The 22,759-nt window shown below is 43.6% G+C and overlaps 1 protein-coding gene across 1 annotated transcript in view; it reads right to left on the bottom strand.

Moving 5' to 3' along the window:
- Window positions 1-22,759, bottom strand: part of BRD9 (bromodomain containing 9) — a 94,900-nt gene that overhangs the window by 54,760 nt on the left and 17,381 nt on the right. Inside the window, exon 8 of the mRNA XM_082259310.1 lies at window positions 20,781-20,801. Within this exon, the coding sequence (XP_082115436.1) occupies window positions 20,781-20,801 (21 nt within the window). The remainder of the gene's footprint in view (window positions 1-20,780; window positions 20,802-22,759) is intronic.

The following is a 22,759-nucleotide window of genomic DNA, read 5'->3' as shown; positions in this document are numbered from 1 at the left end:
GGGCCTCCGAAACTGTGACAGGAAGTGCAGAGGTGACATGCACAATTTACGCCATTAGAAAACCTGAGAGTGTTGATTGGTTTTCGCAGTCCTGTACACAGCTAGGCTCCCAAAAAGTCTCACACATGGGGCATCCCCATACTCAGGAGAAGTGGCAGAATGTATTTTGGGGTGTCATTCCACATATACCCATGTCATGTGTGAGAATTTTATCTTTTAGTGACAACGTTGTGTAAAAAAATAAAAATAAAAAAATAAATAGTAATTTTCCCAAAACTTGTGGTAAAATATAAAATATTCCATGGACTCACCATGCCTCTCAGCAAACAGCTTGTGGTGTCTACTTTCCAAAATGGGGTCATTTGGGGGGGTTTTGTGGTATCTTGACATTTCAGGGCCTCCTAAACCGTTAGAGGTAGTGAGAAAATGCAATGAAAAATGTACGCCCTTTGAAATTCTGATGGTGGTGATTTGTTTTCGGGGTCCTGTACACAGCTAGGCTCCCAAAAAGTCTCACATATGTGGTATCCCTGTACTCAGGAGAAGCAGCAGAATATATTTTGGGGTGTAATTACACATATACCCATGGCATGTGTGAGCAATATATCATTTCAATGACAACTTTGTGTAAAAAAAAAAAAAAAATATTTTTCAAACACCTGTGACAAAAAAAATGAAATATTCAATGAGCTCAACATGCCTCTCAGAACATTCCTTAGGATGTCTACTTTCCAAAAAGTGGTAGTTTGGGGGGGGGGGGTTTGTACTGCCCTGCCATTTTAGCACTTCATGAAATGAGATAGGCAGTCAGAAATTAAAGCTGCGTAAATTTCAGTATTTACACCATAGTTTGTAGACGCTATAACTTTTGCGCAAACCAATAAAAATACGCTCATTTAATTTTTTTTTGTCAAAGACATATAGCTAAATATGTTAATGGAATGATAGTAGCGCTGAAACACTATATAAGAGTTCCTGAAATAGACAGTGGATGTCAACTAAATATACAGTGTGGTAAAAACTTAGTCCTCACAGTCTTTAATTGACTAATACCATAAGTCTATTAACGGGTGAATATAAACATCAATCCTCCTTCCAGATCTTCAATAAACATAAAAGTCCAATGTTATTGACGGTAGTTGTTGGGTAAGTATTGCAAAACTCCCGTGTAATCTGGTCGGGTCACCACAAATCCACCACCAAGTGCAGGGGGACAATAAGAAATGGCCACTCACCGGATAGATATGCTCACCTACTCTCATAAGTGAGCACCACTCGCATAATGATCACAGATCCACATGTCACCATAGGATAGATTGAATCAAGCAAGAGATGGTTCCCAATCCAGTATAGTGTCCCTATACGAGGCCGAGTAGAAGAGGACGGACGTCGGAGTCGCGAGGAGGGGGAGAAGCCGCCGCCGGGAGCCGAGCCGTCGCCAGACATTGGCAGAAAAAGGGACACTATACTGGATTGGGAACCATCTCTTGCTTGATTCAATCTATCCTATGGTGACATGTGGATCTGTGATCATTATGCGAGTGGTGCTCACTTATGAGAGTAGGTGAGCATATCTATCCGGTGAGTGGCCATTTCTTATTGTCCCCCTGCACTTGGTGGTGGATTTGTGGTGACCCGACCAGATTACACGGGAGTTTTGCAATACTTACCCAACAACTACCGTCAATAACATTGGACTTTTATGTTTATTGAAGATCTGGAAGGAGGATTGATGTTTATATTCACCCGTTAATAGACTTATGGTATTAGTCAATTAAAGACTGTGAGGACTAAGTTTTTACCACACTGTATATTTAGTTGACATCCACTGTCTATTTCAGGAACTCTTATATAGTGTTTCAGCGCTACTATCATTCCATTAACATTGTTACCAAATATTTATATTTGTTCAAGTAGCAGCTTCAGGGTTATCATTTTATTTCCAGCAGGTGCTGGTGCATCCTAAAGCGCGGAGATAGTCACACAGTTTGGGCGGTTACTGAGGATTATTATTTTATCATATGTAGCTAAATATATTTTGACCAAAAAAAATACATAAATTGAGTATATTGGATATTTTTTAAAAGACAAAGTTGAAAATTTCATTTTTTTTGCAAAATTTTCGCTCTTTTTTTTATTAATATCGCAAAAAATAAAAAGCGCAGAGGTGATCAAATACCACCAAATGAAAGCTCTGTTTGTGGGGGAAAAAAGAAGGACGTAAATTTCGTTTGGGTACCACATTGCATGACCGCGCAATTGTCAGTTAAAGTCACGCAGTGCCGAGTCGTAAAATACCCCCTGGTCAGGAAGGGGGTAAAATCTTCCGGGGCTTAAGTGGTTAAAGTTGTATTAAACCACAAGGCAAAATTGCAGCTTACCAATCCTTACTGGTGGCTGCATTCGTTTTTCCCTTTGTTACTGATCAGATTACCAGATGAAAACAAACTTCCTGTTTTAGGGTGCTAAACTCTGGAATCTGGATGAATGAGCAAGAGACACCTTTGGGCAGCAACTTTGTTCTGGGGGATGGGAATCTTAGATGCACGGCAGGTTTAGATACACTAACAAACTGAAGCCAAAACTCCAGCTAACACTGCAGTTACACAGACAGGTACAGCAACCGCTTTTTTTTTTTTCTTTTGGGATATAAGTTTTACCTAAAGGCGGATCATTGTAAGCACCCCTGTCAGAGGTAAATGGTTTGTCACAACCCTCTTAACTGCTACATCTCCAGAACAGCTACTAGCTAGATTACAAACGAAAGAAAAAATCACCACATCTAAGAATTGGTAAGCTGTATAATTAATAATAAAGGTTTGCTAATGGTAAATACAGGCAAAAACAGAATTCATACCTAGTAAGGAACATTTACCAACATACTATCATGTTTCACATTTAGAGCCGGTTCACATATGAGCGACCCGACTTGCCGGGGCGACCTGTGAAGTCGCGACCTCGGAGCGGCCGGCACGGACTTCATATCATTGAAGTCAATGCAGGTCGCTCCAAAGAAGCTCAGGACCCTTTTTCTAAGTCGGAGCGACTTGTGTCGCTCCTATTAGAACAGGTCCTGTGCTACTCTATGGCAGGCGACTTGTCAGGCGACCAGGTCGCCTGACAAGTCGCCCCAGTGTGAACGGGGTCTAAATGAGTTCATACTGATGGCAGCTGGTAATGTATTTTCTCAATTCCAAGAGGTATACTACAGTAAATTTTTTAAGACAGTGAAAACTATAATAAAATATTAACAAATTAAAAAAAAGAAGAGGTTTAAAGTTGATGTTTTAGGTATGATTTTCTCTAAATGGACAAGGTGAAAATTGTGTCGTCACTGCTCCATCTCCCCATCTCGTCCAGTTAGAGAATGCTTTGCATTAAGAAAATGCAGTGTTCAATGAATGGTGCCTTTGCAGAGGTAGTGACCCAGTGTTAACCAAGCAGAAGGGCAGCTGCTCGTCATGGCACCCGGAAGATAGCAGTTATTACTGGAATAGCAGTGCTTACTACAGTGATTTCCAACTTCCAAAAAGGATAGATCTGGTATGGCACATGCATGTTTACATCTTGCTGTATATTCACACAAATTTATTGTGTGAAGATAGAAAATGTCTTTAGTAAAACTGGCCTTAAAAGAAGATGTTTTTGCATAGCTTGGACCAATGTAGGGAATATCTCATACCTGACAAATCCTTGTCTAAATTGCATGAAAAAAAAAAAAAAAAAAAAAAAACACAACCCAAAAGGCTTTCTCTGAGCAAGCCACCCCTTGTACTATGCAGAATTGCAGCTGCTTGCCAATGGAGTAAAGCTTGATACACACTATCCAACTTTTGTGGTTAGATTTCCTTCAGATTTACCTTTTCCATGTAGTGCAAGGGCATGCCAGATTTCATACAAATTGAAAGTATTTAGGTTTGACCTCATATTATATGGTTTTGGTAAGTCTAAAGGAAAAAGTCTTCAGAAAATCTTATAGTGTGTATGGCCCATAAGACTGCTGCTATTACTACAGTAGCAGTGACCTATACAGTGATCTGCAGCTTGCTCAAGAATGGAGATACTAATACTGATACAAACTGGACCAAAAAACACCACACCTAAAACTTTAGCTGTAATCTCTTTTGTATGAACACAAAACCTGGAGCGTTTGTCATTAAAAGTTGTTATGCAAAATAAAAAACCCCAGTGAGCACTGCATTTTGCATCAGTATGTGCCCATGTGAGACTGATCACTACATGCTACCTATTTAGGTTTTCTCCCTTACAGGGATGTATTTGTAGTCTTTTAGTCATCTCCTACAACTAGCAAAAAAAAAAAAAAAAAAAAAAATCTAGCAATTATTAGCACAATTTAGCTACTAAAAGTTCCCTGTGCTGTTCAAGCCTATTCAGTAGACTGCCAGCAAATGATTAAATCTCTTAACATGCTCCTGCCCCTTACAACCCCCCCCGATTTCCCGCGAAAGCAGGCAGGGTTCACCCCTATACTTTAACACCGAGATGAATCTCCAGGTTTTCCTTGAGAACTAAAATGACCCAAAGGTCATATCTGTGATCTCTTGGTTAAGCCTTATATCGACAGGATATTTGCTTTCCATGTCTGTTTTGTTCTGTCTTTTTGTCTGTAGTCAAATTTGATATTTAACTGTACTTCAGGTACTTTTATCCCTCCTCCCCAACTCCCTACTAAAAAATGAATACCTGTTTGAAGGTTGTATAATGGCCATTGGTGGACTTCATTTAAAAGGTACCACTAAAGTTAGTCATAAACAAGCTATAGAGAACTCTAAAGGATTACAAACAAGGAGCAGTCTCTTGTCCCTTCAAAAGCTTTGGAGAGGCGGTACCACTATGTTGAGAACACTATTATAAAAGAGCAAATGGATTACCAGCCTCCCCCAGTCCAGACAAAGCTACATTACGTCTTTATCAAAAACGGGTTGACGCAACACGTGGAATGCCATGCCGATCGGGGATCTGAAGCCGCACGGAAGCCGGTCAACCCGCAAAACAGCAGTATCGGAGGATCCAACTATCTGATGAGAAGCGAACAGACAGCTGGGTGATCGTGCTATATAGAATTATAAGGGTGAAGGCTACACACAGGAATGTACAGGACAAAATAAAAAGCCCACAATAGTGATTCCTGGTGCGGTCAAGTACTGCGTGTTATTCCTTTGTGCTTTACCCAGTTCCCTGAAGCCGATTTCCAAGTACACTGATTGGTCTGTACTGAAAACAAAGGGGGGAAAGGGTGTTGAAGACAACACATGTGCCTCAGCTCACCTGTAAAACAGTACATGCTTCCCCAGTCTGTAATGACTAGCTGCTGATATTACATCATTTTTTGACAGGAGTCACTTTGGGCATGGGGGTTGTGGACCCCAAATTCCTTTAAAGAGGTTGGGAGGCACTATGTCCAGCCTTGTGTGGCTTTCTTATGTTTAAGTCACCCTGCATCTTTTACGGATGCAGGGTGACCGGGAGGGTGGTGTACACTGAGAATATGGTTTGGACTATTTCAAATGGGACAGTATATGCATTACCAATATCTCTCAGGAAATATGGAGGAGATCTACCTTATTTCTGTAAACTGTAAGGCACAGGAAGTAAGGCACAGGAAGTGCACTCCTAATATGGTCATTCCAGGAAGTCCAATGAGGAGACGGACTGTCTGAGGTGGCTCTCCATTCACCTATTGTCAGGTGTGCTAATGAACTTGCCTGCTGTCTGCTAAGAGATGTATTGACACTCAGAGTAATGTGTATTGAGTGCTCGTTAGGGAACCATTGTTCTGTGTCTGGCTATTGTGTACATTGATTACCCCCTGGGGGCTTCTGTCTCCTTGCACATGGCAGTCCTTCTGGTCAAGCTATCTGACCAATCACTGCTGACTCATTTTCAAGCCCTCATTTGCATGGCTGGAGAGGACCTTATGGGGAACTGCAGGTACTGTGCAATTGACCAATGGGAAAGCGGTTGTTGAGGGGAAGGATGTTCCAAATTCTGTATAAAAGTGTGCTGTGTTCTTCCAATAAATGTTGTTCCTGTTTTAACCTCAACGCGGAGCCTTGTCTCGTTATTGGGGGGATTTATTGTATGCTGTTCCAGTTTGACTGCTAGGAGTGTAAACCCTTGATATGGTTTTTCCTATTCAGCTGAATGCAGCATTCATAAGGTCCCAGCTACACTGTTTGCATCATTCCTTGGTTTCCAGTTCGGGAGTTTGGTGTCCTGCAAGTAGCTGTGCCTGTAGCTCTGGAAGGGGAAGATCTCCTAAACGGTTTTAACCCTTTTGTGTCTGGGGTGCCGTTACAATTTTCTTACAGAATTGAGCTATTAGCACGGTATTCGCATACACTTTGTCATCATCACTGACCTGATGACATATCTTGGTCACCAATGATCTTACCTTTATGCTGGCCAAACTTTAGCACGCAGCAATCTTAGATCAGGTGATGAACTGTCGCTTCGCCATTTAAAGTCTGCAGTACACCTCTCACTGATACCTGCACTATCTACGCTTCCCCAAAGGGCTCCCTTGAGCAATTTAGAACCCCCACCATTGTTTAAATAGCAGAACAGGCTTTCCATAGTGAACTTCATGCTTCCTTGCTCATTAACCCCATAGGGGAAAATATCCCCAGCTCCAATCCCCATGGGCTCTACACACATTGGCGGGTACTTTTTAGATTGGTATTGTACCTTAATTATCGCATAAGCGATAATTTTCGCGTAACAGCCTTTGTGTGTATATAGACATTTTGCCGCCTGGACCACCTATACTGTAGGTTACATGTTTTTGTGTTGTTTTCTTGTTTATGAGTCCTGTGTACACAGTCAGCTACGGTGACAGCCACTACTTTGATTGATTTTGTGATCCTGGTTTTAAACTTTTCTTAGAATGTTAAAGCATAACTCCACTTTTGTTGAGAAAAAAAACATTCCCCTCTGGGTAATCTTTGTACATTGCAAGGATTAGAACAACCATTGTTTCAGGTTCCTACCTTTTGTTATTCTGAATAAATCACTGTTTATTCCTCTGTGCCGAGTGGGTCTAATGGGAGTGGTTTTATAATTATTCGTCAGCTGTGCAGAGCACTAATAAGGAAATCTGCTAGCCTGCATCCCTTTAGACATATTTCTAATGGAAGTATCTCAAAAATTAGATTTGTGTGGCAGGGGATGCCTGATATCTGACTTGTATCTTAGGCAGACTTCTGGGAAAATCAGTGAGCCAATCATACAAGCAGGAAATTATGTTTTTGGGGCGTGTTCAGTACACATTCTGTGTACAGAACAATTCCAGGTAGCCATAATGCATTGCATTTCCAGAAAATTACAGAGGCTGCAGATTGAAAAGTAAAAGGTAATTTTTAATAGCATTCAATTACAATATGACTTGTGTCGCAATTGTATACGTTATATATTTTTTTTTATGTTGGCTATTTTTTCCCCCATGAAAGTGGAGTGACCCTTGAACCACTTCCATACAGTGCAGTTACACCCCCTTCCTGCCCAGACCAATTTTCAGCTTTCAGTACTCTCACACTTTGAATGACAATTGCTCAGTCATGCTACACTGTAACCAAACAAAATCTAATCATTTTTTTCACACAAATAGAGCTTTCTTTTGGTGGTATATGATCACAACTGGGGTATTTTTTTTTTTTCGTGATAAAGGCAAAAAAACGAGCAGAACTTGGTAACAGTTACCACATCTTTGTTGACATTTGTGACTGACTGTGATTGGACACAGCTGGTCACGTGGTAAAGAGACAATTTCATTGGACGAGCCTCGTCCCCGATCGCATTGCGGTGAGAACGAGCGGCTTGCACTGGAGCCGCTCATGTGATCGGCTGTGATTGGACATGATCGGGGATGGGCTCTGTCCGAGGGACAAGCCTCTTCCCTGATCGGTGTGCAGTAGCGGCGGGAGCTGGCGGACATCATAAGACGTCCGCCCGGATCGATGAGATGTTCCTGCCGACGTCATGTTACTATGGCCCGGTAAGGAACTGGTTAAACATTGAAATACAACTTTAATAAAATTTCCAATTTCTCAGTAATGAAACCCTAATATAGCCCTTTTGTTACCATAGTAACCCCTTTTTTTGCTTCCCAGGTAGCCAGTTACCACGGTTTTGTATTGTATTGACATATCTGGTTACAGTAACAGTGGTCCTTGGGAGTCATATGAATATACAAGGGCCCGATGCTTTCTTGTTTTTTGGTTTCTTCACCATGCACCAACTGTCACTTTTTAATAAATAGCATGGCTGTGCACAAGTTAAAAATGCTGTAAAAAAACAACAGAATGCATAATGTTTTCAAATACTTCCACAGATTTCAATAGGCCAGAAAATGCATGTGAAAACAGATATGCCTAATTCTTCACACAGTCTGCAGATGTGAACAGCTTCATTGGACCTAATGTATTTTCAGGACATGCTTTTTCCCTAAACGTCTTTCAGGACAGCACCTTGAGAGATGGTTCTTCTCACTTGCCAACAGGAAACACCAATTCCACCAATCTTTAAAAGGAGGCTTCTCCCCACAGCTCCTCAGTTTTTGTGTTTCCTCCGGCCGAGGAACACCTAAGTGGGGAGTCAGGGGCTCTTAAAGTACTGTTTTCTTTGGAGAGTCCATTCCTCCCATCCACATGAAGGCTAGTGTTGTATGGGCTCCCTCTTCCCCTTCATGCTCGGGGAGAGCCGGTACTGCCCGTGAAGTGCAGCTCCTGGGCGGCAGCAGCTGGGGGGGGGAGGATCCCCTTTTTCTTTTTCCACCCACCAGTCTATTCAAATTTGCCGCCGCATTTCCGGATACAAGTAGCGTCTTACCCAGGCTTAAGTGAGGTATCCGGCGAGGGGCAGCGCTCACGGAGCAGGTGTGCGGCGTCACTGCCACTGGAAGCGCAGGGGGAGAGGGGAGGAACGATGCTGGTGCTTATTCCCATTTCCGGTCTGGCGCAGGGGAGCTATGGGAGTCCGGAACCGGCATGCTTAGCCATCGGTGAACGCTGCAAACGCTGCTATGGATGTGGTCTCCGCAGCAAGTGGGACAGGCACCAGCAAGGCCCAGGTAAGGGGCGATTGTGTGCTTACCTTTATTTACTGTGGGGTCTCTCTCCTCTCTTTTCCCCCCTGGTGGCTGGGGGCCTGCCTGGACACATGGAATTTTTTCATATACTTCCTGTGCACCTGGGTGACCCTGATAGTAATAGGTTGACTCATTAGGATGGCTGTCTGTGTTTTTCTTTTTGTTATGGCATTCTAAGAGTGCTGACATGACGGTTAAAAGATTTCTCCTTCATGCAAGGCGAAGTTACCTGAAGGTTGGAAGAAAGCACTTCGTCAGACATGCGTTGACTCCCTGGTTAAAGAAAAAGCGTCTTATGACATGCAGCGATTTAATTGCATCGGTTAGAAAGGAGCTGGATGCTACCATACAATGCTTTCGTTCCTCTCTAACAGAGCCATCCTCGAGTCAGCCATCTACCTCACAATCCTCTCAAGGCTCACAGTTAATGCCTTTCGTAGGAGTGGAGATAGGGCCTCCTACGCAGGAGGGACTTTCCCCCTCTCATTCCAAGGAAGAGGAGGAGGAAGGGGTAGAAAATATACCCTCAAAATACAAAACGGTCTTTGAAAAAGCAGATGGTTTGTTAAAGGCAGTTTATATTACTTTAGGCTTGGGAGAAGAGAAAAAAGAATTATCCCTGCATGATAGAATGTATGCAGGTCTGGGTGAGCCTAAAAGTCGCACCTTTCTAGTGCATTTTACCATCTCGGAAGCCATAAAAAAAAAAAAAAAAAAAGAAGTGGGCAGAACCAGAGAGAAAATCCATTTTCCCAATGGCTCATAAAAGGAGTTTTCCTTTTGATGAAGACCCAGAGGCACTTTGGAATAAAGTACCCAAAGTTTCCAGATCGACTGACCTAGCATTTGAAGACATAGGAATACTAAAAGAGCTGACAAAAAGAGGTCATTCCCTGTTAAAAAGAAAAAACAGCCAGCGATTTGGCTTTTTCTACCTCAAAGGGCTCAGCGAGATAGCAGGCCCCAGGGGAAAAGGAAGAATTGGTCGGCGCAAAATGCTAAGGGAAAAGGAAGCATCATTTTCCACCCTCCTACGTCAACCAACAATTCGCAATGACAATTTGTTGCCGGTGGGAGGAAGACTAAAAGAATTCCTCCCCCACTGGGCAGCTAGAACAAAAAGTCAGTACATTTTAGCCATACTGTCCCAGGGTTACCAAATAGAATTTTCGGATCCTCATCAAGAAAGAGATTTTGTCACAAACCTTCCAAAAGACACAACAAAAGCCCTGGCTACGAAGGACCTGTTAAAGGACCTGATGCGACAGGGAGTTGTGAGTCAAGTATCACCAGAAGAACAACATCAGGGATTCTATTCCCATATTTTTCTGATAAGGACGCCATCCGGGAATTTTCACCTCGTTCTCAACCTGAATCCGTTAAACAGGTCAGCCATGTCCAAAAGATTTCGTATGGATTCAATCCTCACTTGTCAGGAGTTTGTGGACCAAAGGATACTTCATGGCATTGATTGATTTAAGAGATGCTTATCTGCATATTCCCATAGCCATAGAAAGAGGTTTTGCATCTGCAATTCAGAGCCCTACCTTTCGGCCTTTCATTTGCCCCTCAAATCTTTAAGAAGATAATGGCAGAAAGCCTTGCTCCTTTACGCCTTAAGGGAGTCTCAGTGATCCCATATCTGAACGATCTTCTCTTCTTTGCTCCTTCCAGGGAAAGATTGCAAGACCCAAGCAAGGCCCGAAGTCACTTAGAAACCTTGGGTTGGATTGTGAACATTCAGAAGTCAAGCTTCACTCCAGCTCAGCTAGTACAGTTTCTAGACTACCAGAGAAGTTCAATAGAACAGAGAATCTTCCTCCCAGAAGAAAAGAAAAACAAGATCCAGAATGTAGTAGCTATGCTACGGATGAATCAGAAGTTCTTGGTCAGAAGGGTCATATCAGCCCTTGGAACCCTAACCCCCGCCACTCCAAAATATCCTGCTGAGGGTTTGGAATCACAGTCCAAAGACCCTAGAAGCAAAAGTAAAAATCCCCACCAAGGTCAAAAGGACCCTCTGGGGGTGGAGAAATCAAGCAACTTTGTCAAAGGGCTTGCTATGGACCTTCCCGGTCGAAATGAGAGTGACAACAAATGCCAGCATGTGGGGGATGGGGAGCCCACTGGGATTAGAATCTGGCAAAAGGTGTTTGGTCCCAGGCCGAGGAAATTAAGTCCTCAAACTGGATAGAGTTAAAAGCAGTCACTTTGGCTGCCTTCTCTCCAAACCTCCCTGGGATCCCATGTGCAGATCTTATCAGACAACGCCACGGCGGTGGCTTATTTAAACAAACAGGGGGGCACGAGAAGCAGGACCCTTCAGTTGCTGTCGACGAAGTCCTTGAGTGGGCAGAAAGTCACTTACTTTCCTTATCAGCGGTCCATCTCAAAAAGGCATGTTAAACGAGGTGGCATATTTTTTGACCAGATGGAAGATTCGGGAAGCAGTATGGAGCCTGAATCCAGAATTCTTTGCATTAATCACCAAGACTTGGGGCAGTCCAGAAGTAGACTTATTTGCGTCAAGAGAAAACGCAAAGCTCCCTTATTTCTTTTCTCTCCACAGACGACGGTTCCCTGGGGATAGATGCCTTAGCGAACCCTTGGAACTTTCTGCTGGGTTGCGCTTCCCCCCCTTTCCAGCTCATTCCGCTGGTGTTACAGAAAATTCAGACAGAAAGAACGTCGGGGATTCGGATTGCCCCATTTTGGCCAAAGAGAGCTTGCTTCTCAACTATTCTACAGTTGGCAGTCAAACCATTTTTGCAGCTCCCTCTTCAACTGGATTTGCTGCTTCAGGGCCCATTAGGTCACCCGGAAGTGTCCAAGCTAAACCTCACTGCCTGGTATCTGAGGAGCAGCTATTAAGAAATAAAGGACTCTCAGAACCTCTAGTGACTACTTTGTTTTCTAGTAGGAAGAAGGTAACTGGGGCCATTTACGCTAAAGTTTGGAAAATCTACAATTCTTGGTGTCATTCAATGATTCAAACCTTGGAAAATATTGTATCGGTATTGGAGTTCCTGCAGAATGGTGCTGAAAAGGGTCTGGCAGTTAGTACTGTTAAGGTGCAGGTAGCCGCCTTAGGAGCGTTTCTGGAGAGACCAGCTGCTTCAGAAGCCTTGGTCGCAAATTTTTTAAGGCACTTACTCATTCCAGACCAGCACCTGCAAAATGTTTCCTGAAGTGGGATTTGTCAGTGGAACACAGGCCTTCACAAAGGAGTCTTTTGAACCTTTAGAGTCTATTTCTTTAAGGAATCTTTCCCTCATAGAGTCTGTTTCTTTAAGGAATCTTTCCCTCAAGATGGCATTTCTAATTGCAATTACATCCACAAGAAGAATCAGTGAACTGCACGCACTCTCAGTTAAGGAGCCTTTCTTGTCTATCTACCCTGATAGAATTGTACTCAAAACAGATCCGAGTTCTTTACCAAAAGGTGGCGTCAGTTCAAAACCGATTTTAAGATATTGTCCTACCAACATTTTGTCCTAACCCTTCAGGGGCCAAGGAAAGACTATCATAATCTGGATGCGAGGAGAATCCTGTTCCACTAGCTAGAGGTAACAAGGGATTTTAGGTCTTCAGATTCTCTCTTTGTTCTTTTTTCAGGCAACAAAAAGGGCCACCAGGCATCAAAGGGGTCAATTGCTAGGTGGCTTAAGTCAGCTATTCTAGAGGCTTACTCCCAAAATGAAATTATCCCCCCCGCTGGGGATTAGAGCTCTTGCCACTACATGGACAGAAAAAGCTGGGGACACTCCAGATCAAAGGCGGCTACGTGGTCCAGCTATCCAACATTTGTACGTCATTACAGATTGGACCTTAACCATATTTTGATTATCTGCTCCAGCATGGGCCAGAGGTACTCTTCTACAACTGAGCAGCTGTGGGGAGAAGCCTCCTTTTAAAGACTGGTGGAATTGGTGTTTCCTGTTGGAAAATGTGAGGAGCCATCTCTCAAGGTGCTGTCCTGAAAGACTCGGGAGATTAGGGAAGTTAACGAGTGGCTGAGGAGCTGGTGTAGTAAGGAGGGTTTTCGGGTTCCTGGAGAACTGGGCCGACTTCTCAGTCGGTCACCGGCTTTGGTAGGGACGGATTGCACCTAAATGGGGTGGGTGCAGCCATACTGGGTGAGAGGATGGCCAAAAAGTTAGAGGGGCTTTTAAACTAGAGAATGGGGGGGGGGGAGGGTACAGATGTAGAATTAGCCAGTGGAAAGCAAGTTTCAGAGGGCAGAAACGGGGGCATTAGCGGTAGGGTGTTCGGAGCTCCTAAACCCAGGGTGGGTACGGGGAAAAAAAAAAAAATCAAGAGAGCAGCCTAAAAACATCAAATGAGGATAAATGTAACCAATCAAAATTACGAGGCTTGTATACCAATGCCAGAAGCCTGGCCAACAAGATAGGGGAGCTGGAGCTGCTGATGTTTGAGGAGGACTTAGATTTTGTGGGGATAACAGACTTGGTTTGACAGCTCTCATGACTGGATGGCGATCATTCAGGGGTATTCCCTTTATCGCAGGGATAGAGAAGGTAAAAAAGGGGGAGGGGTATGTCTGTATATTAAGAACAGTATACAGGTAAATATGAGGGATGATATTAATAATGGAGCTATGGACGAGGCAGAATCCCTATGGGTAGAGCTTCAAAGGGAAGGCACGGTGGGAAAGGTAATATTGGGCGTATGCTATAGGCCCCCCAACCAGAGGGAGGAGGGTGAGGCGGACCTCATGTTACAGATAGGATTGGCAGCAAGGATGGGAAATGTCATTATAATGGGGGACTTTAATTATCCGGATATAGACTGGGCAGAAGGAACCGCGCACTCAGCCAAGGCTCGGCAGTTCCTAAATGTTTTGCAGGACAATTTCATGGGTCAGATGGTGAATGCATCGACAAGAAACAATGCGGTACTTGACCTACTGATTACCAACAATACAGACCTGAAATACGGGAAAACTTAGGGAACAGTGACCATAGGTCAATTGGTTTCAGTATTAATTACAGTAATAGGAAACACAAGGGTAATATAAGGACACTGAATTTCAAAAGAGCCAATTTCCCTAAACTGCGCTCGCTGCTAGAAAATATCAAATGGGATAGAACCCTGGGAACAACGAACACGGAGGAAAAATGGGAGTGCTTCAAGAGCATACTTAACAAGGGGGTGGGCCAGTGCATTCCACAGGGAAATAAATTTAAAAGAGCAAAACTAAACCCTGGGTGGCTAAACTCCAACATAAAAATGTATATTAGAGCTAAAGAAAAGGCCTTCAAAAAATACAAGACTGAGGGGTCAATGGCAGCATTTAAGCACTACAAAGAGTGTAATAAGAAATGTAAAGATGAAATCAGGGCGGCTAAAATAGAACACGAGAGACATATAGCGGAGGAGAGTAAAAAGAACCCCAATAAGTTCTTTAAGTATATAAACAGTAGGAAAGCGAGGCCAGAGCACATTGGCCCCATAAAAGATGATAAAGGAAAAATGGCCACTGAGGACAGAGAAAAGGCGGAAGTGTTAAAAAATTTCTTTTCTTCAGTCTTCACAAAGGAATCGGGGGGCTACACGTAAGGCCGAACTAAATAATACACCTCAGGAAGTGCCGCCATGGCTAACAGAGGATAGACTTAGAGCTAAACTAGAGAAACTTAACATAAATAAATCCCCTGGACCGGATGGCTTGCACCCGAGGGTTCTTAATGAGCTCAGCCAGGTGATTGCCAGACCATTATTCTTGATCTTTAAGGATAGTTTACAGACGGGTATGGTGCCAGCTGATTGGAAAAAAGCCAACGTGGTACCAATATTTAAAAAGGGGCCGAGATATATCCCGGGTAACTATAGGCCTGTCAGACTAACATCAGTAGTCTGCAAAATTTTGGAGGGGATGTTAAGGGACCACATACAAGACTTTAGTAATGAAAACGGTATTATAAGTAGTAATCAGCATGGATTCATGAAAAATCGTCCGTGCCAAACCAATCTATTAACCTTCTACGAAGTGAGCTGCCACCTAGATAAAGGTAAGCCTGTGGATGTGGTGTATCTGGACTTTGCAAAGGCCTTTGACACCGTTCCCCACAAACGCTTACTGTACAAACTAAGGAAGGTAGGTATGGACCATAAGGTGAGTACCTGGATAGAGAACTGGCTCCAGGGGAGAGTACAGAGGGTGGTTATTAATGGGGAGTACTCGGATTGGGCGGGTGTGGAAAGTGGCGTCCCCCAGGGTTCTGTCCTGGGACCAATCCTGTTTAATTTATTCATAAATGATCTGGAGGAGGGGATATCGAGTACAATCTCAGTATTTGCAGATACTAAATTAGGCATGCCAATATCTTCTATGCAGGATGTGGAAACCTTGCAAGCCGACCTAACAAAATAACGGGGTGGGCAACTACATGGCAGATAAGATTTAATGTTGAAAAATGTAAAGTAATGCACTTGGGGGCCAGAAACCAAGCTACTCACTAGGGGGGGGGACCTCTGGATGAGTCTAGGATGGAAAAGGACTTGGGGGTACTGGTAGACAACAGGCTTGGCAGTGGCATGCAATGCCAAGCCGCCGCAAGCAAAGCCAACAGAATACTGGGTTGTATAAAAAAGGGGATTCACTCCAGAAATAAAGAGATTATTCTCCCGCTCTACAAGACTCTGGTCCGGCCACATCTGGAGTATGCTGTCCAGTTCTGGGCACCGGTCCTCAGGAAGGATGTGCTGGAACTGGAGAAAGTCCAGAGAAGGGCAACAAAAATAATTAGGGGAATGGAGGACATCAGCTATGAGGAAAGACTACAAGCACTGAACCTATTCTCTCTGGAGAAGAGACGTTTGAGGGGGGATATGATATCAATGTACAAATACTGTACTGGCGACCTGAGCATAAGGAAAAAAACTATTCAGAGAAAGGAGATTCAATAAGACACGTGGCCACTCACTAAAACTTGAGGAAAGGCGGTTTAACCTTAAAGTGCGTAAGGGGTTCTTCACTGTAAGAGCGGTAAGGATGTGGAATTCTCTTCCACAAGCAGTCGTATCAGCAGGGAGCATTGTCAAAAAACTATTAGATGGACACCTTAAAGACCACAACATACAGGGGTATACAATGTACGGTTAAAAGCAAACACACACACACACATCATAGGTTCAGCTCCCGGGTCAGGCTTCGGTCTGCCACCATTACACGGGAATCCAATTTCCATATAGTTCCATCAACCTGTGAGTAATCCACACTCCTTTGTATCATCATTATCCCCCTTGAATTGTATACTTTAGCCTTGCATCCTCCCATACATACTCAAACTTATTGTTCTTTTGTAGATACATTCAAATACATAGATCTCTGAAGAAGGGAGATGTAGCTCCCGAAACGCGTCAGTTCAATATGTATCAAAATCTACTATCATGGAACTATCAACACTGTATCTAGGCTATTGTCCAACCAAGTGGTCACACCAGGATACCTATCAACGTCTAATACTGTACATGTTATTACACTATGCCATTATGGCCATCGAGCCGTGCTATGTGATATTTTCTACATGTCATCATTATTCGCTTGACTTGTCTATACAATGTAACAATAAAATTTATATATTGTTTTACATATTCAATGTGGTATTCATTCAATCTCCAGCCAATAGCACCAACCTCATTTAAAGTCCCGCGGGCCATTTTTTCTGTGTTCATATGTAATTTGGGATGGAGGCGTGCTTGGGCGGGAACTAGACCATTACCCCTTGTGCTTATGTTTTAGGGTGGAAGACACCCACAAGTGCCCACTCAATGGTCTGGCTCTTTTCCCTGGCTGGACATTCTACCCTGGTGTTTCATCCCCTTGGTTTTTTTCAATTGAACATCTTTTTATATACTTTTAAACATCTATAGGCAATTTTATTGACTTTATATTCATATTTCTCTATGTGTGAATGTTCCACACTGATGCTACATCCCCTTGATTATTGGGCTCTTGTGCTTGCAGGCGACGTCTGTCTTGACTCCGGGAGCTGCCATGTGTAAAGAGGGAGGCTCTGCCCCCTTGCTGTCCCCGCTCCTTCCCGACCTGGGACGAGCGGGTCCACCCTCACATCGGCGTCATGCTGCACCTCTGACGTGGCTTGTCAGTGCTCCCACTGACGCCGCTACGTCAATTGCGTGCCCTACAACTGCGGGAGGGGGAAGTCCGCCCCCAGCGTTCCTTCCTCCACGAGGTCACGGATGATCCTGTCCGGACCCGCCACTGCCCGCTCAAACATGACGTTAGGATCCCAGGCGCACCAGCCAGCTTCGGGGACACATGGTAGGTTTGACACCTTATCCTCAGTCTCTCCTTTCTTCACCATTTAACTTTCCCCATGGCATCCTCCTTCTTTGGGTCAGCACCGTGTCTATCACCATCCCTTTCTCCCCTCCTCTCTCCCCTTTCCCCCCCCTCCTTTTCCAGGCTACCTGTCACCCCATGAGGTCACCCCTTTCTCATCCACCCCTGCACACCCACTCTTGCCCCTTCCCTTTTCTACACACCCACTTTTTCGATTACCCAGCCTGCATCCCTCTCACTTTCCACACCAGCTCTTGTTTATCCCACCTCTATCTCACACCATCCACAGCACTTTGCTACAATATTACTATTTTTCTTTTTCTTCCCCTTTTACACACACAACAGATCTGGAAGGTCCAACTTTCCCATCACTCTCTCACCACCTTCCTACCGCGGACCCCCCTCCTCTGGCTGCTCTCCATGGGACCCTTCAGCTCCCGGGTCAGGCTTCGGTCCGCCACCATTACACGGGAATCCAATTTCCATATAGTTCCATCAACCTGTGAGTAATCCACACTCCTTTGTATCATCATTATCCCCCTTGAATTGTATACTTTAGCCTTGCATCCTCCCATACATACTCAAACTTATTGTTCTTTTGTAGATACATTCAAATACATAGATCTCTGAAGAAGGGAGATGTAGCTCCGGAAACGCGTCAGTTCAATATGTATCAAAATCTACTATCATGGAACTATCAACACTGTATCTAGGCTATTGTCCAACCAAGTGGTCACACCAGGATACCTATCAACGTCTAATACTGTACATGTTATTACACTATGCCATTATGGCCATCGAGCCGTGCTATGTGATATTTTCTACATGTCATCATTATTCGCTTAACTTGTCTATACAATGTAACAATAAAATTTATATATTGTTTTACATATTCAATGTGGTATTCATTCAATCTCCAGCCAATAGCACCAACCTCATTTAAAGTCCCGCGGGCCATTTTTTCTGTGTTCATATGTAATTTGGGATGGAGGCGTGCTTGGGCGGGAACTAGACCATTACCCCTTGTGCACACATCATAGGTTGAACTGGATGGACTGATGTCTTTTTTCAACCTCACTAACTATATGTAACTAACTATAACTATATGTAACTCTTGGAAAACAAGTAACCGGTAAGTCTAAATTGAATTTTTACGCACTGCAAAAAGCACAGGTGTTAACCAGACCTTAAAGCGATACTAAAGTGTTAGTTAACATACAATGAATTTTTAACTGTAGTTCTTGTCCATGTTAGCTTAACTACATTTACCAGGAATAAACGCACAGAAAGTTTCTGCAAATACAAAGAAAATATCTAGAGCAGATGTAAAGTTAAAAAAGTTAATGAGCTGAAGCAATAAGGGCCTGTGGTAATGGACCCCCTGTTTCTGCTGGTGTTATCAGTTTGACATGCTCCAGAGACCATTCAAATTCACCTTTCAATAAATTCTGACCTGCAGTTACCCTTCTCACCCACATCAAGTAGGTTTTCCTGAAGTAATGCAAAATTAGGATAGGAGTTGTAAAGGCAGAAGGTTTTTTTATCTTCATGCATTCTATGCATGAAGATAAAAAGCCTTCTGTGTGTAGTAGCCTTCCAAGTGCCCCCTAATACTTAGCTGGAGAGAGATGGGGCTCAGGTATTTCCACAAGTTCCTCGGCCGTCTGGGACTCTCCCTCCTGATTGGCTGAGAAAAAGCCACGGCTGTCAAAGTCACTTAGCCAATCAGGAGAGAGAGGGGGGGAGAGGGGCCGAACTGCAACTGAATTGACATACAGAGCTGCAGCTCGGCTGCCCCCACAGCAAGCTGCCTGCTGTGGGGGGCACTCAACAGGAAGGAGGGGCAAGGAGCTCCAGCGAAGAACCCGAGAAGAGGAGGATAAAGGTTGCTCTGTGCAAAACCAAACGCACAGGGCAGGTAGGTATAACATGTTGGTATTTTTTTTTTTTTAAACAAGACTTTACACTCACTTTAAAAGTAGTTGTAAACCCTTACATATACCCAAGTGACTAGCCTCAGGTGATACACAGATATAAACAAATCCTCCTACATAAGTTGTACTGTTTATTTGCAGCTATCTCTTCTGTAGATCATTCTAAAAACACACAGATCAAATAATTTTTCTCAGCTCTAGCAGCAGAGGGCAGGGATCTGACATCAAACACAAACACACACACACACACACACACACAGCAGAGCATGGAGCTCCTTGATATCCGACAGCTGATTGGAGGATAGAAACACATACCCTCAACATAGGCTCATAGAAAAATACACAGGGCTAAGGCTAGGAGTCACCTGCTGTAGTTTTGTAGGGAGGGCAGGGCGTCTTGCAGGAGGCTGTTGTGTGAGGAAACACGGTCAGAAAAGATTCAAACAAATAGAGAGAGGAGAGATCAGAGGGGAGCCAACCTCTGTGCTTTGGATCCAGGTTAGTGCACACTAGGGATGGGCTCCTAGTCTCAACCCCCCCTGCCCGATCCCGCCAGGAAGATGACCCTGCACACCATTAATCACAATCAGTTAGACATTTCCCGGTCCGCAGCTGCACAGACCGAAAATGGCTCACTGCATGCAATTAGCGGTGTGCAGTGTCGGCTTTCTGGCTGGATCAGGAAGGTAGGTTAGGACTAAGATCCTGAACATGCCCATCTCTAGTACACACTATGTTGGCATGTGCTCTGTTCTTTTTTCATGTCTGAAGTTTACAGTAACTTGAAGGTGGCCATAGAAATGGATTCCTACATCTACACAAGTGAGATGGATGAAGGAATTTCACTCTCCCCAAAATAACATTAGGTTTTGATAGCAAGACTCTCTAGTTACTAATCGACAACACCTTTCTTATTTGTCAAAAGTCAATCTAACAGACAATTAGTATAACAGACAAAGAAGTCAATCTAAAAGTCTTCTGATAAACAGGGACGCCCACACTTTGATTGAAATGTAGCTACTCCCTGCTGAACTGGCCAAATTTTGATCCATCTATGGCCACCTTTAATACATACAGTACATACTCATTCTAGATAAGCCAAATAAAGCAAAATATGTCAAAATGTCAGAAAATAAGGTCAGCAGTGGCAGCCTCTATTAGCTTCTCTTTATTTTCTCGTGTCTTGCAAAGCCTTCTGATTTAGCGCATTCATAGTTGGAAAATTGACAAAAACACAGTCAGAGGAAAATTGCAGTGAAAAAAGTTCAGTGTGCACAAGGCGTTGGAAACAACTAAAGCTACAGTGTGACTGTTTATAGAGAAAGGAGTTTTGGTTGCATAGGTAATATAGCCGGATATAAAATCATAACAAGTATGAAAGCAATAAACACAAACACCAAAAAAGACATACCTTTGGTCATCCTCAATCACCCTGCAAAAATTGAGGAAGAAATACGTTTAGATATCTCACACTAATAATGAAGACAATAACTTAAGTTTCTTACATATTTAAGGGAATATATTTATCAATTTACCAAATATCTATATTTACTACTTAAAATATTAGAAACAGTTTAAAACAAACAAAATGTATGCTGTAGACATTAAAAACATGTTTCATGCTTTACAATCCATTTACAGCAGCAGCCATGCTGAATACACAGCCACTGGTGTCTGCTGGGAGGACACAGGGGTTGATTAACTAAAACTGGAGAGTGCAAAATCTGGTGTAGCTGTGCATGGTAGCCAATCAGCTTCTAACGTCAGCTTGTTCAATTAGGTTTGCCAAAAAATAAATATGGAAGCAAATTGGTTTCTATGCAGAGCTGCACCAGATTTCGCACTCTCCAGTTTAAGTAAGCCAACCCCACAGTGCTAAAGTGCCAATCCCTGCTCATCTCACGGTTTGTTTTTTTTCTTAGAATTTTATTTGAAAACTGCACACAGCATTTTTTTTGTTTTTCCAGCGCACACCACCGAAATGCAGTGGTGTGAACGGACACCACCGCTATTACTGTGTGGGGCACCTGCCCCTTTAAGCGCCGCGGGACCATCAGGGTACCCTGCCTGCCCGTCCTCATCATGGTGGACGGCCCCTTTTAAAAGGCAGCTATTTCCTTTTATGCCCTCTGTAAATGGCTCGGAGGGTGAGCCCCACCCCCCCTTATTTTTGCAGGGTCCAGTAGGTGGTCAATTTGTGCGTCCATACCCACGGATGCTAATTTATCCGCTCCCCAAGCCCAACAACCGCTGCAGAGGACATCCCTGCCCCAGTCACCAACCCCCATGGTTGCAGGGAACCCTGCTCAACCCCGTGTTGCGCACCAGGAAACCCAATCAGCAGCAACACCAACTAGCCCCCCCCTTAAGAGCATGTGGCAACAGCCAGCTCATAACCTCACCCAGGGAGGGGAGGGGGGCCGAAAGACCCACAGTGATCACAAAAATTTTAGAGGAGCCATCCCAAAACCCTCTAGGAGTAGAGGGGGGGACAGCTACTTACCAAACCAGGAACAGGGTGGGCACCGCTCCGGACAGGCAACCGCTCCATTGTAATGTGGGTGCTGACAGCCAGGAGGAAACGCTTTGACTAATGCCAAAGCCAGTTTGTATGTGCCCTCGCGAGACGTTTAACTCGCAGGCCAGCCCCCTGTCCAGGGGGGGCTATGTTGCTGTCAACCTAGAGTGGAGCTGCGGTCTGCTCATGCTCGCTGGTCGAACTGGGGGACCCCAGACAATTGTAGATTACACAGAAACAAAATAATAAAAAGATGGAAAAGCCTTTCATTTAAAAAGAAAAAATTGCCAGGACCAGAGATCCCAGCAAGGAACTAGGTCCTTACTCCTGCCTATAGCTGAGAGTGGGCGTTTACCCCCTGGGACTGACCATAGGCGTAGTCAAGCTTTTTCCTGCCTAGTGTCCTACTCCTGTAGGGGACAGTAGACTCAATGGTTAAGAAGAATCAGGAGCGGTGTCGGTTAATGAACGAAATAGAAAATTGAGACACTGTGTAAAATCTACAATCAAACAGAATGCAATGATCTGCAAATCTCAAACCAATATTTTATTCACAATAGAAAATATATCAAATGTTTAAAAACTTTTAAATTTTAAATAAGAAATTTTAAATTAAAAAAAAAAAAAAAAAAAAGTAAAATTTTTTAAAATTGATGGCAGTAACATGTCTAAAAAAAGTTGGGACAGGATGGACCACTTTTACCATGGTGTAGCATTCCCTCTTCTTGTTCCCAGACATTTATAGAGTGTTGTTACAAGTTGCTGGAGCTTTAGTAGAGGAATGTTGTCACATTATTGCCTGATATAGGATTCTAACTGCTTAACAGCCCTGGGTCTTCTTTGCCATATATTTCGTTTCAAGATTAGCCAAA

Source organism: Pelophylax lessonae (genome assembly GCF_965119305.1).
Source record: "Pelophylax lessonae genome assembly, chromosome: 5".
NCBI classification, from domain to species: domain Eukaryota; kingdom Metazoa; phylum Chordata; class Amphibia; order Anura; family Ranidae; genus Pelophylax; species Pelophylax lessonae.
Note: the sequence above shows the minus strand (reverse complement) of the source record. Positions and strands in the feature narration are given on the sequence as shown.